The following is a 14,140-nucleotide window of genomic DNA, read 5'->3' as shown; positions in this document are numbered from 1 at the left end:
GTAAGGTAACGTGAGCCGACTCAGGAGCTGGTAACGCGAGCCGACTCTAGCTAGGTAACGTGGTAACGTGAGCCGACTCTAGCTAGGTAACGTGGTAACGTGAGCCGACTCGAGCTAGGTAACGTGAGCCGACTCGAGCTAGGTAACGCGAGCCGACTCGAGCTAGGTAACGCGAGCCGACTCGAGCTCGGTAACGTGGTAACGTGAGCCGACTCGAGCTCGGTAACGTGAGCCGACTCTAGCTCGGTAACGTGGTAACGTGAGCCGACTCTAGCTCGGTAACGTGGTAACGTGAGCCGACTCTAGCTCGGTAACGTGAGCCGACTCGAGCTCGGTAACGTGAGCCGACTCGAGCTAGGTAACGTGAGCCGACTCGAGCTCGGTAACGTGAGCCGACTCGAGCTCGGTAACGTGAGCCGACTCGAGCTCGGTAACGTGAGCCGACTCGAGCTCGGTAACGTGAGCCGACTCTAGCTAGGTAACGTGGTAACGTGAGCCGACTCGAGCTAGGTAACGTGAGCCGACTCTAGCTAGGTAACGTGGTAACGTGAGCCGACTCTAGCTAGGTAACGTGAGCCGACTCGAGCTAGGTAACGTGAGCCGACTCGAGCTCGGTAACGTGAGCCGTCTCGAGCTCGGTAACGTGAGCCGACTCGAGCTCGGTAACGTGAGCCGACTCGAGCTAGGTAACGTGAGCCGACTCGAGCTAGGTAACGTGAGCCGACTCGAGCTAGGTAACGTGAGCCGACTCGAGCTAGGTAACGTGAGCCGACTCGAGCTCGGTAACGTGAGCCGACTCGAGCTCGGTAACGTGAGCCGACTCTAGCTCGGTAACGTGGTAACGTGAGCCGACTCGAGCTAGGTAACGTGAGCCGACTCGCTCGGCTAAGGTAACGTGAGCCGACTCGAGCTCGGTAACGTGAGCCGACTCGAGCTCGGTAACGTGAGCCGACTCGAGCTAGGTAACGTGAGCCGACTCTCGAGCTCGGTAACGTGAGCCGACTCGAGCTCGGTAACGTGAGCCGACTCGAGCTACGTGGTAACGTGAGCCGACTCGAGCTAGGTAACGTGAGCCGACTCGAGCTCGGTAACGTGAGCCGACTCGAGCTCGGTAACGTGAGCCGACTCGAGCTCGGTAACGTGAGCCGACTCGAGCTCGGTAACGCGAGCCGACTCGAGCTCGGTAACGCGAGCCGACTCTAGCTAGGTAACGTGGTAACGTGAGCCGACTCTAGCTAGCTCGGTAACGTGAGCCGACTCTAGCTAGGTAACGTGGTAACGTGAGCCGACTCTAGCTAGGTAACGTGGTAACGTGAGCCGACTAGCTAGGTAACGTGGTAACGTGAGCCGACTCGAGCTAGGTAACGTGAGCCGACTCGAGCTAGGTAACGCGAGCCGACTCGAGCTAGGTAACGTGAGCCGACTCGAGCTAACGTGGTAACGTGAGCCGACTCGAGCTCGGTAACGTGGAGCCGACTCGAGCTCGGAGTGGTAACGTGAGCCGACTCGAGCTAGGTAACGTGAGCCGACTCTAGCTAGGTAACGTGAGCCGACGAGCTCGGTAACGTGAGCCGACTCTAGCTAGGTAACGTGGAGCCGAGCTCGAGCTCGGTAACGTGAGCCGACTCGAGCTCGGTAACGTGAGCCGACTCTAGAGGCTCGGTAACGTGAGCCGACTCGAGCTAGGTAACGTGAGCCGACTCGAGCTAGGTAACGTGAGCCGACTCGAGCTAGGTAACGTGAGCCGACTCGAGCTAGGTAACGTGAGCCGACTCGAGCTAGGTAACGTGAGCCGACTCGAGCTCGGTAACGTGAGCCGACTCGAGCTCGGTAACGTGAGCCGACTCTAGCTCGGTAACGTGGTAACGTGAGCCGACTCGAGCTAGGTAACGTGAGCCGACTCGAGCTGGTAACGTGAGCCGACTCTAGCTAGGTAACGTGAGCCGACTCGAGCTAGGTAACGTGAGCCGACTCGAGCTCGGTAACGTGAGCCGTCTCGAGCTCGTTAACGTGAGCCGACTCTAGCTAGGTAACGTGAGCCGACTCGAGCTCGGTAACGTGAGCCGACTCGAGCTCGGTAACGTGAGCCGACTCGAGCTCGGTAACGTGAGCCGACTCGAGCTCGGTAACGTGAGCCGACTCGAGCTCGGTAACGTGAGCCGACTCGAGCTAGGTAACGTGAGCCGACTCGAGCTCGGTAACGTGAGCCGACTCGAGCTCGGTAACGTGAGCCGACTCGAGCTCGGTAACGCGAGCCGACTCTAGCTAGGTAACGTGGTAACGCGAGCCGACTCTAGCTAGGTAACGTGGTAACGTGAGCCGACTTTAGCTAGGTAACGTGGTAACGTGAGCCGACTCTAGCTAGGTAACGTGGTAACGTGAGCCGACTCGAGCTAGGTAACGTGAGCCGACTCGAGCTAGGTAACGCGAGCCGACTCGAGCTAGGTAACGCGAGCCGACTCGAGCTCGGTAACGTGGTAACGTGAGCCGACTCGAGCTCGGTAACATGGTAACGTGAGCCGACTCTAGCTCGGTAACGTGGTAACGTGAGCCGACTCTAGCTCGGTAACGTGAGCCGACTCGAGCTAGGTAACGTGAGCCGACTCGAGCTAGGTAACGTGAGCCGACTCGAGCTAGGTAACGTGAGCCGACTCGAGCTCGGTAACGTGAGCCGACTCGAGCTCGGTAACGTGAGCCGACTCGAGCTCGGTAACGTGAGCCGACTCTAGCTCGGTAACGTGGTAACGTGAGCCGACTCGAGCTAGGTAACGTGAGCCGACTCGAGCTCGGTAACGTGGTAACGTGAGCCGACTCTAGCTAGGTAACGTGAGCCGACTCGAGCTAGGTAACGTGAGCCGACTCGAGCTCGGTAACGTGAGCCGTCTCGAGCTCGGTAACGTGAGCCGACTCGAGCTCGGTAACGTGAGCCGACTCGAGCTAGGTAACGTGAGCCGACTCGAGCTAGGTAACGTGAGCCGACTCGAGCTCGGTAACGTGAGCCGACTCGAGCTCGGTAACGCGAGCCGACTCTAGCTAGGTAACGTGGTAACGTGAGCCGACTCTAGCTAGGTAACGTGGTAACGTGAGCCGACTCGAGCTAGGTAACGTGAGCCGACTCGAGCTAGGTAACGTGAGCCGACTCGAGCTCGGTAACGTGGTAACGTGAGCCGACTCGAGCTCGGTAACGTGAGCCGACTCTAGCTCGGTAACGTGGTAACGTGAGCCGACTCTAGCTCGGTAACGTGAGCCGACTCGAGCTAGGTAACGTGAGCCGACTCGAGCTAGGTAACGTGAGCCGACTCGAGCTCGGTAACGTGAGCCGACTCGAGCTCGGTAACGTGAGCCGACTCGAGCTCGGTAACGTGAGCCGACTCTAGCTCGGTAACGTGGTAACGTGAGCCGACTCGAGCTAGGTAACGTGAGCCGACTCGAGCTCGGTAACGTGGTAACGTGAGCCGACTCTAGCTAGGTAACGTGAGCCGACTCGAGCTAGGTAACGTGAGCCGACTCGAGCTCGGTAACGTGAGCCGTCTCGAGCTCGGTAACGTGAGCCGACTCGAGCTCGGTAACGTGAGCCGACTCGAGCTAGGTAACGTGAGCCGACTCGAGCTCGGTAACGTGAGCCGACTCGAGCTCGGTAACGTGAGCCGACTCGAGCTAGGTAACGTGAGCCGACTCTAGCTAGACGTGAGCCGACTAACGTGAGCCGACTCGAGCTCGGTAACGTGAGCCGACTCTAGCTAGGTAACGTGGTAACGTGAGCCGACTCGAGCTAGGTAACGGTAACGTGAGCCGACTCGAGCTAACGTGGTAACGTGAGCCGACTAGCTAGCTCGGTAACGTGAGCCGACTCGAGCTAGGTAACGTGAGCCGACTCGAGCTCGGTAACGTGAGCCGACTCGAGCCGAGCCGACTCTAGCTAGGTAACGTGAGCCGACTCGAGAGTAACGTGAGCCGACTCGAGCTAGGGTAACGTGAGCCGACTCGAGCTAGGTAACGTGAGCCGACTCGAGCTAGGTAACGTGAGCCGACTCGAGCTAGGTAACGTGAGCCGACTCGAGCTCGGTAACGTGAGCCGACTCGAGCTCGGTAACGTGAGCCGACTCTAGCTCGGTAACGTGAGCCGACTCGAGCTCGGTAACGTGAGCCGACTCGAGCTCGGTAACGTGGTAACGTGAGCCGACTCGAGCTAGGTAACGTGAGCCGACTCGAGCTCGGTAACGTGAGCCGACTCTAGCTAGGTAACGTGAGCCGACTCGAGCTCGGTAACGTGAGCCGACTCGAGCTCGGTAACGTGAGCCGACTCTAGCTCGGTAACGTGGTAACGTGAGCCGACTCGAGCTAGGTAACGTGAGCCGACTCGAGCTCGGTAACGTGGTAACGTGAGCCGACTCTAGCTAGGTAACGTGAGCCGACTCGAGCTAGGTAACGTGAGCCGACTCGAGCTCGGTAACGTGAGCCGACTCGAGCTCGGTAACGTGAGCCGACTCGAGCTAGGTAACGTGAGCCGACTCGAGCTAGGTAACGTGAGCCGACTCGAGCTCGGTAACGTGAGCCGACTCGAGCTCGGTAACGTGAGCCGACTCGAGCTAGGTAACGTGAGCCGACTCGAGCTCGGTAACGTGAGCCGTGAGCCGACTCGAGCTCGGTAACGTGAGCCGACTCTAGCTCGGTAACGTGGTAACGTGAGCCGACTCGAGCTAGGTAACGTGAGCCGACTCGAGCTAGGTAACGTGAGCCGACTCGAGCTCGGTAACGTGAGCCGACTCTAGCTCGGTAACGTGAGCCGACTCTAGCCGGTAACGTGAGCCGACTCTAGCTCGGTAACGTGAGCCGACTCGAGCTCAGGTAACGTGAGCCGACTCGAGCTAGGTAACGTGAGCCGACTCGAGCTCGGTAACGTGAGCCGACTCGAGCTCGGTAACGTGAGCCGACTCGAGCTCGGTAACGCGAGCCGACTCGAGCTCGGTAACGCGAGCCGACTCGAGCTCGGTAACGCGAGCCGACTCGAGCTCGGTAACGCGAGCCGACTCTAGCTAGGTAACGTGGAGCCGACTCTAGCTAGGTAACGTGGTAACGTGAGCCGACTCTAGAGGTAACGTGGTAACGTGAGCCGACTCTAGCTAGGTAACGTGGTAACGTGAGCCGACTCGAGCTAGGTAACGTGAGCCGACTCGAGCTAGGTAACGCGAGCCGACTCGAGCTAGGTAACGCGAGCCGACTCGAGCTCGGTAACGTGGTAACGTGAGCCGACTCGAGCTCGGTAACGTGAGCCGACTCTAGCTCGGTAACGTGAGCCGTGGTAACGTGAGCCGACTCGAGCTAGGTAACGTGAGCCGACTCGAGCTAGGTAACGTGAGCCGACTCGAGCTAGGTAACGTGAGCCGACTCGAGCTAGGTAACGTGAGCCGACTCGAGCTCGGTAACGTGAGCCGACTCGAGCTCGGTAACGTGAGCCGACTCTAGCTCGGTAACGTGGTAACGTGAGCCGACTCGAGCTAGGTAACGTGAGCCGACTCGAGCTCGGTAACGTGGTAACGTGAGCCGACTCTAGCTAGGTAACGTGAGCCGACTCGAGCTAGGTAACGTGAGCCGACTCGAGCTCGGTAACGTGAGCCGTCTCGAGCTCGGTAACGTGAGCCGACTCGAGCTCGGTAACGTGAGCCGACTCGAGCTCGGTAACGTGAGCCGACTCGAGCTAGGTAACGTGAGCCGACTCGAGCTCGGTAACGTGAGCCGACTCGAGCTCGGTAACGTGAGCCGACTCGAGCTCGGTAACGCGAGCCGACTCGAGCTCGGTAACGCGAGCCGACTCTAGCTAGGTAACGTGGTAACGCGAGCCGACTCTAGCTAGGTAACGTGGTAACGTGAGCCGACTTTAGCTAGGTAACGTGGAGCCGACTCTAGCTCGGTAACGGGTAACGTGAGCCGACTCGAGCCAGGTAACGTGAGCCGACTCGAGCTAGGTAACGTGAGCCGACTCGAGCTAGGTAACGTGAGCCGACTCGAGCTCGGTAACGTGAGCCGACTCGAGCTCGGTAACGTGAGCCGACTCGAGCTCGGTAACGTGAGCCGACTCTAGCTCGGTAACGTGGTAACGTGAGCCGACTCGAGCTAGTAACGTGGTAACGTGAGCCGACTCGAGCTAGGTAACGTGAGCCGACTCGAGCTAGGTAACGTGAGCCGACTCGAGCTCGGTAACGTGAGCCGACTCGAGCTCGGTAACGTGAGCCGACTCGAGCTCGGTAACGTGAGCCGACTCTAGCTCGGTAACGTGGTAACGTGAGCCGACTCGAGCCAGGTAACGTGAGCCGACTCGAGCTCAGGTAACGTGGTAACGTGAGCCGACTCTAGCTAGGTAAACGTGAGCCGACTCTGGAGCTAGGTAACGTGAGCCGACTCGAGCTAGGTAACGTGAGCCGACTCGAGCTAGGTAACGTGAGCCGACTCGAGCTCGGTAACGTGAGCCGACTCGAGCTCGGTAACGTGAGCCGACTCGAGCTAGGCAACGTGGTAACGTGAGCCGACTCGAGCTAGGTAACGTGAGCCGACTCGAGCTCGGTAACGTGAGCCGACTCTAGCTAGGTAACGGTAACGTGAGCCGACTCGAGCTCGGTAACGTGAGCCGACTCGAGCTCGGTAACGTGGTAACGTGAGCCGACTCGAGCTCGGTAACGTGAGCCGACTCGAGCTAGGTAACGTGAGCCGACTCGAGCTCGGTAACGTGGTAACGTGAGCCGACTCGAGCTAGGTAACGTGAGCCGACTCGAGCTCGGTAACGTGGTAACGTGAGCCGACTCGAGCTAGGTAACGTGAGCCGACTCGAGCTCGGTAACGTGAGCCGACTCTAGCTCGGTAACGTGAGCCGACTCGAGCTCGGTAACGTGAGCCGACTCGAGCTCGGTAACGTGAGCCGACTCGAGCTCGGTAACGTGAGCCGACTCGAGCTCGGTAACGTGAGCCGACTCGAGCTCGGTAACGCGAGCCGACTCGAGCTCGGTAACGCGAGCCGACTCTAGCTAGGTAACGTGGTAACGCGAGCCGACTCTAGCTAGGTAACGTGGTAACGTGAGCCGACTTTAGCTAGGTAACGTGGTAACGTGAGCCGACTCTAGCTAGGCTAGGTAACGTGAGCCGACTCGAGCTAGGTAACGTGAGCCGACTCGAGCTCGGTAACGTGAGCCGACTCGAGCTCGGTAACGTGAGCCGACTCTAGCTCGGTAACGTGGTAACGTGAGCCGACTCGAGCTCAGGTAACGTGAGCCGACTCGAGCTAGGTAACGTGAGCCGACTCGAGCTAGGTAACGTGAGCCCGAGCCAGGTAACGTGAGCCGACTCGAGCTCGGTAACGTGAGCCGACTCGAGCTCGGTAACGTGAGCCGACTCGAGCTCGGTAACGTGGTAACGTGAGCCGACTCGGAACGCTAGGTAACGTGAGCCGACTCTAGCTCGGTAACGTGGTAACGTGAGCCGACTCGAGCTAGGTAACGTGAGCCGACTCGAGCTCGGTAACGTGAGGTAACGTGAGCCGACTCGAGCTCGGTAACGTGAGCGTGAGCCGACTCGAGCTAGGTAACGTGAGCCGACTCGAGCTAGGTAACGTGAGCCGACTCGAGCTCGGTAACGTGAGCCGACTCTAGCTCAGGTAACGTGAGCCGACTCTAGCTAGGGTAACGTGAGCCGACTCTAGCTAGGTAACGTGGTAACGTGAGCCGACTCTAGCTAGGTAACGTGGTAACGTGAGCCGACTCGAGCTAGGTAACGTGAGCCGACTCGAGCTCGGTAACGTGGTAACGTGAGCCGACTCGAGCTCGGTAACGTGAGCCGACTCGAGCTCGGTAACGTGAGCCGACTCGAGCTCGGTAACGTGGTAACGTGAGCCGACTCGAGCTCGGTAACGTGAGCCGACTCGAGCTCGGTAACGTGAGCCGACTCTAGCGAGTAACGTGGTAACGTGAGCCGACTCTAGCTACGTGGTAACGTGAGCCGACTCGAGCTCGGTAACGTGAGCCGACTCGAGCTCGGTAACGTGAGCCGACTCGAGCTCGGTAACGTGAGCCGACTCGAGCTCGGTAACGTGAGCCGACTCGAGCTCGGTAACGTGAGCCGACTCGAGCTCGGTAACGTGAGCCGACTCTAGCTCGGTAACGTGGTAACGTGAGCCGACTCGAGCTAGGTAACGTGAGCCGACTCTAGCTAGGTAACGTGGTAACGTGAGCCGACTCTAGCTAGGTAACGTGAGCCGACTCGAGCTCGGTAACGTGAGCCGTGACTCGAGCTAGGTAACGTGAGCCGACTCGAGCTAGGTAACGTGAGCCGACTCGAGCTAGGTAACGTGAGCCGACTCGAGCTAGGTAACGTGAGCCGACTCGAGCTAAGGTAACGTGAGCCGACTCGAGCTCGGTAACGTGAGCCGACTCGAGCTCGGTAACGTGGTAACGTGAGCCGACTCGAGCTCGGTAACGTGAGCCGACTCTAGCTAGGTAACGTGGTAACGTGAGCCGACTCTAGCTAGGAGCTAGGTAACGTGAGCCGACTCGAGCTCGGTAACGTGGTAACGTGAGCCGACTCTAGCTAGGTAACGTGAGCCGACGTGAGCTAGGTAACGTGAGCCGACTCGAGCTAGGTAACGTGAGCCGAACTCGAGCTAGGTAACGTGAGCCGACTCTAGCTAGGTAACGTGAGCCGACTCGAGCTCTCGGTAACGTGAGCCGACTCGAGCTCGGTAACGTGAGCCGACTCGAGCTCGGTAACGTGAACGTGAGCCACTCGAGCTAGGTAACGTGAGCCGACTCGAGCTAGGTAACGTGAGCCGACTCGAGCTAGGTAACGTGAGCCGACTCGAGCTAGGTAACGTGAGCCGACTCGAGCTAGGTAACGTGAGCCGACTCGAGCTAACGTGGTAACGTGAGCCGACTCGAGCTCGGTAACGTGAGCCGACTCGAGCTCGGTAACGTGAGCCGACTCGAGCTAGGTAACGTGAGCCGACTCGAGCTCGGTAACGTGAGCCGACTCGAGCTAGGTAACGTGAGCCGACTCGAGCTAGGTAACGTGAGCCGACTCGAGCTCGGTAACGTGAGCCGACTCGAGCTCGGTAACGTGAGCCGACTCGAGCTCGGTAACGTGAGCCGACTCGAGCTCGGTAACGTGAGCCGACTCGAGCTCGGTAACGTGAACGCAACGTGGTAACGTGAGCCGACTCGAGCTAGGTAACGTGAGCCGACTCGAGCTCGGTAACGTGGTAACGTGAGCCGACTCTAGCTAGGTAACGTGGTGAGCCGACTCGAGCTAGGTAACGTGAGCCGACTCGAGCCGGTAACGTGAGCCGACTCGAGCTAGGTAACGTGAGCCGACTCGAGCTAACGTGGTAACGTGAGCCGACTCGAGCTAGGTAACGTGAGCCGACTCGAGCTCGGTAACGTGAGCCGAACGAGCTCGGTAACGTGAGCCGACTCGAGCTCGGTAACGTAACGTGAGCCGACTCGAGCTCGGTAACGTGAGCCGACTCGAGCTCGGTAACGCGAGCCGACTCTAGCTAGGTAACGTGGTAACGCGAGCCGACTCTAGCTAGGTAACGTGGTAACGTGAGCCGACTTTAGCTAGGTAACGTGGTAACGTGAGCCGACTCTAGCTAGGTAACGTGGTAACGTGAGCCGACTCGAGCTAGGTAACGTGAGCCGACTCGAGCTCGGTAACGTGAGCCGACTCTAGCTCGGTAACGTGAGCCGACTCTAGCTAGGTAACGTGGTAACGTGAGCCGACTCGTGAGCTAGGTAACGTGGTAACGTGAGCCGACTCTAGCTCGGTAACGTGAGCCGACTCTAGCTCGGTAACGTGAGCCGACTCGAGCTAGGTAACGTGGTAACGTGAGCCGACTCGAGCTAGGTAACGTGAGCCGACTCGAGCTCGGTAACGTGAGCCGACTCGAGCTCGGTAACGTGAGCCGACTCGAGCTCGGTAACGTGAGCCGACTCGAGCTAGGTAACGTGAGCCGACTCGAGCTCGGTAACGTGAGCCGACTCTAGCTCGGTAACGTGAGCCGTAGCTCAGGTAACGTGAGCCGACTCGAGCTAGGTAACGTGAGCCGACTCGAGCTCGGTAACGTGAGCCGACTCGAGCGTGAGCCGACTCGAGCTAGGTAACGTGAGCCGACTCGAGCTAGGTAACGTGAGCCGACTCGAGCTCGGTAACGTGAGCCGACTCGAGCTCGGTAACGTGAGCCGACTCTAGCTCGGTAACGTGGTAACGTGAGCCGACTCGAGCTAGGTAACGTGAGCCGACTCGAGCTAGGTAACGGTAACGTGAGCCGACTCGAGCTCGGTAACGTGAGCCGACTCGAGCTCGGTAACGTGAGCCGACTCGAGCTAACGTGGTAACGTGAGCCGACTCGAGCGACTAACGGTAACGTGAGCCGACTCGAGCTAGGTAACGTGAGCCGACTCTAGCTAGGTAACGTGGTAACGTGAGCCGACTTTAGCTAGGTAACGTGGTAACGTGAGCCGACTCTAGCTAGGTAACGTGGTAACGTGAGCCGACTCGAGCTAGGTAACGTGAGCCGACTCGAGCTCGGTAACGTGGTAACGTGAGCCGACTCGAGCTCGGTAACGCGAGCCGACTCTAGCTAGGTAACGTGGTAACGTGAGCCGACTCTAGCTAGGTAACGTGGTAACGTGAGCCGAGCTAACGTGAGCCGACGTGCTAGGTAACGTGAGCCGACTCTAGCTAGGTAACGTGAGCCGACTCTAGCTAGGTAACGTGGTAACGTGAGCCGACTCTAGCTAGGTAACGTGAGTAACGTGAGCCGACGTGAGCTAGGTAACGTGAGCCGACTCGAGCTCGGTAACGTGAGCCGACTCGAGCTCGGTAACGTGAGCCGACTCTAGCTCGGTAACGTGAGCCGACTCTAGCTAGGTAACGTGAGCCGAGCCGACGAGCTAGGTAACGTGAGCCGACTCGAGCTAGGTAACGTGAGCCGACTCGAGCTAGGTAACGTGAGCCGACTCGAGCTAGGTAACGTGAGCCGACTCTAGCTCGGTAACGTGGTAACGTGAGCCGACTCGAGCTAGGTAATGTGAGCCGACTCGAGCTCGGTAACGTGGTAACGTGAGCCGACTCTAGCTAGGTAACGTGAGCCGACTCGAGCTAGGTAACGTGAGCCGACTCGAGCTCGGTAACGTGAGCCGTCTCGAGCTCGGTAACGTGAGCCGACTCTAGCTAGGTAACGTGAGCCGACTCGAGCTAGGTAACGTGAGCCGACTCGAGCTCGGTAACGTGAGCCGTCTCGAGCTCGTTAACGTGAGCCGACTCTAGCTAGGTAACGTGAGCCGACTCGAGCTAGGTAACGTGAGCCGACTCGAGCTCGGTAACGTGAGCCGTCTCGAGCTCGGTAACGTGAGCCGTCTCGAGCTAGGTAACGTGAGCCGACTCGAGCTAGGTAACGTGAGCCGACTAGCTAGGTAACGTGAGCCGACTAGCTAGGTAACGTGAGCCGACTAGCTCTGTAACGTGAGCCGACTAGCTCTGTAACGTGAGCCGACTAGCTCGGTAACGTGAGCCGACTAGCTCGGTAACGTGAGCCGACTAGCTCGGTAACGTGAGCCGACTCGAGCTAGGTAACGTGAGCCGACTCGAGCTCGGTAACGTGAGCCGACTCGAGCTCGGTAACGTGAGCCGACTCGAGCTCGGTAACGTGAGCCGTCTCGAGCTAGGTAACGTGAGCCGACTAGCTAGGTAACGTGAGCCGACTAGCTCGGTAACGTGAGCCGACTAGCTCGGTAACGTGAACCGACTAGCTCGGTAACGTGAGCCGACTAGCTCGGTAACGTGACATCCCACCTGGGAGGCCCTGCTCTCCTCTATGTTAAGTGTTCTACCAGCACCTTAACAGGTAAATAAATGTGTTTCTTTCCCCTCTAGATTACATCTAATGGCAACAGATTTTCATCCGAACACGCTGAGCTGAGCAGTGGGGTCCAAGCCCAATGCTGCGATACACACCAACACCAGTCCATTGAGATATGACTGTGTAAATGCATTTGTGACGCTGAGCTGAGCAGTGGGGTCCAATGCTGCGATACACACCAACACCAGTCCATTGAGATATGACTGTGTAAATGCATTTGTGACGCTGAGCTGAGCAGTGGGGTCCAAGCCCAATGCTGCGATACACACCAACACCAGTCCATTGAGATATGACTGTGTATTGTCCTTGTTTCTCCGGTCAGGTATTTCTCCAGACTGACACAACAGGGACATTGTATCAGAGTGTATTGGTGGACCAGGACAGTCCAGTCAACGCTGACCTACTACTGGACCAGTCTGGACAGAATGTCTACGTCCTCACTGATGGCAAGGTAACACCTAGCCTCTAACCCATAGACCCTAACCCCTAGCCACTACCCCTAGCCACTACCCCCTAGCCACTACCCCTAGACCCTAACACCTAGCCACTACCCCTAGACCCTAACACCTAGCCACTACCCCTAGAGCCTAACACCTAGCCACTACCCCTAGAGCCTAACACCTAGCCACTACCCCTAGAGCCTAACACCTAGCCACTACCCCTAGACCCTGACACCTAGCCACTACGCCTAGACCCACTCTGTATCAGAGTGTATTGGTGGACCAGGACAGTCCAGTCAACGCTGACCTACTACTGGACCAGTCTGGACAGAATGTCCTCACTGACGGCAAGGTAGACCCTATCCCCTACACTTAGACCCTAACCCTTAGCCCTTCTATATCCTCACTGATGGCAAGGTAGACCCTATCCCCTACACTTAGACCCTAACCCTTAGCCCCTCTATATCCTCACTGACGGCAAGGTAGACCCTATCCCCTCAGTACCACTAGCTACCATAGCCCAGTGCTTTTTTGTCCAGGAGATTAGACAGTATTTTTAGTCCAGGAGATTAGACAGTATTTTTAGTCCAGGAGATTAGACAGTATTTTTAGTCCAGGAGATTAGACAGTATTTTTAGTCCAGGAGATTAGACAGTATTTTTAGTCCAGGAGATTAGACAGTGTTTTTTAGTCCAGGAGATTAGACAGTATTTTTAGTCCAGGAGATTAGACAGTATTTTAGTCCAGGAGATTCGACAGTATTTTTAGTCCAGGAGATTAGACAGTATTTTTAGTCCAGGAGATTAGACAGTATTTTAGTCCAGGAGATTAAGACAGTATTTTTAGTCCAGGAGATTAGACAGTATTTTTAGTCCAGGAGATTAGACAGTATTTTTAGTCCAGGAGATTAGACAGTATTTTTAGTCCAGGAGATTAGACAGTATTTTTAGTCCAGGAGATTAGACAGTGTTTTTAGTCCAGGAGATTAGACAGTATTTTTAGTCCAGGAGATTAGACAGTATTTTAGTCCAGGAGATTCGACAGTATTTTTAGTCCAGGAGATTAGACAGTATTTTTAGTCCAGGAGATTAGACAGTATTTTAGTCCAGGAGATTAGACAGTATTTTTAGTCCAGGAGATTAGACAGTATTTTAGTCCAGGAGATTAGACAGTATTTTTAGTCCAGGAGATTAGACAGTATTTTTAGTCCAGGAGATTAGACAGTATTTTTAGTCCAGGAGATTAGACAGTATTTTTAGTCCAGAAAGTTCAGGAAAATATATCTCACTATTTAATGTATTTATTTGTGTTTTTACTTTTCTCCTTCTGTCTTTTAGTTCCATGTGGATAATAGACCTGATGTATTTTGTCTTATCTTGACTTGAGATCTGTAGAGTTGATAATGTAGAGAACTAATCTGTCTCTCTCTCAGGTGTCCAAGGTGTCTGTATCTCAGTGTGAACAGCAGCCTGACTGCCAGTCCTGTCTGTCTGTCAGAGACCCTCACTGTGGCTGGTGTGTCCTGGAGGGAAGGTACTGTACACCCACACAGAACACATTACAGCATCACCTATTTTATTGGTACCACAGTGGATAAACCAGACCAGAACACAGTCTCTGCTGTCTCCATGGTAATATGTGTTAACAACCAGACCAGAACACAGTCTCTGCTGTCTCCATGGTAACCTGTGCTAACAACCAGACCAGAACACAGTCTCTGCTGTCTCCATGGTAATCTGTGTTAACAACCAGACTAAAACACAGTCTCTGCTGTCTCCATGGTAACCTGTGTTAACAA

At 56.6% G+C, this 14,140-nt stretch overlaps 1 protein-coding gene across 1 annotated transcript in view; it reads left to right on the top strand.

Annotated features, from left to right (window-relative positions):
- Nucleotides 1-14,140, top strand: part of LOC115124465 (plexin-B3-like) — a gene marked incomplete at its 3' end in the record, with an annotated part of 75,153 nt that overhangs the window by 44,310 nt on the left and 16,703 nt on the right. The window contains exons 4-5 of the mRNA XM_065015520.1: nucleotides 12,225-12,353; nucleotides 13,775-13,875. Of these exons, the coding sequence (XP_064871592.1) occupies nucleotides 12,225-12,353; nucleotides 13,775-13,875 (230 nt within the window). The remainder of the gene's footprint in view (nucleotides 1-12,224; nucleotides 12,354-13,774; nucleotides 13,876-14,140) is intronic.

This window comes from Oncorhynchus nerka, unplaced genomic scaffold, assembly GCF_034236695.1.
Source record: "Oncorhynchus nerka isolate Pitt River unplaced genomic scaffold, Oner_Uvic_2.0 unplaced_scaffold_1386, whole genome shotgun sequence".
Lineage (NCBI taxonomy): Eukaryota > Metazoa > Chordata > Actinopteri > Salmoniformes > Salmonidae > Oncorhynchus > Oncorhynchus nerka.
Note: the sequence above shows the minus strand (reverse complement) of the source record. Positions and strands in the feature narration are given on the sequence as shown.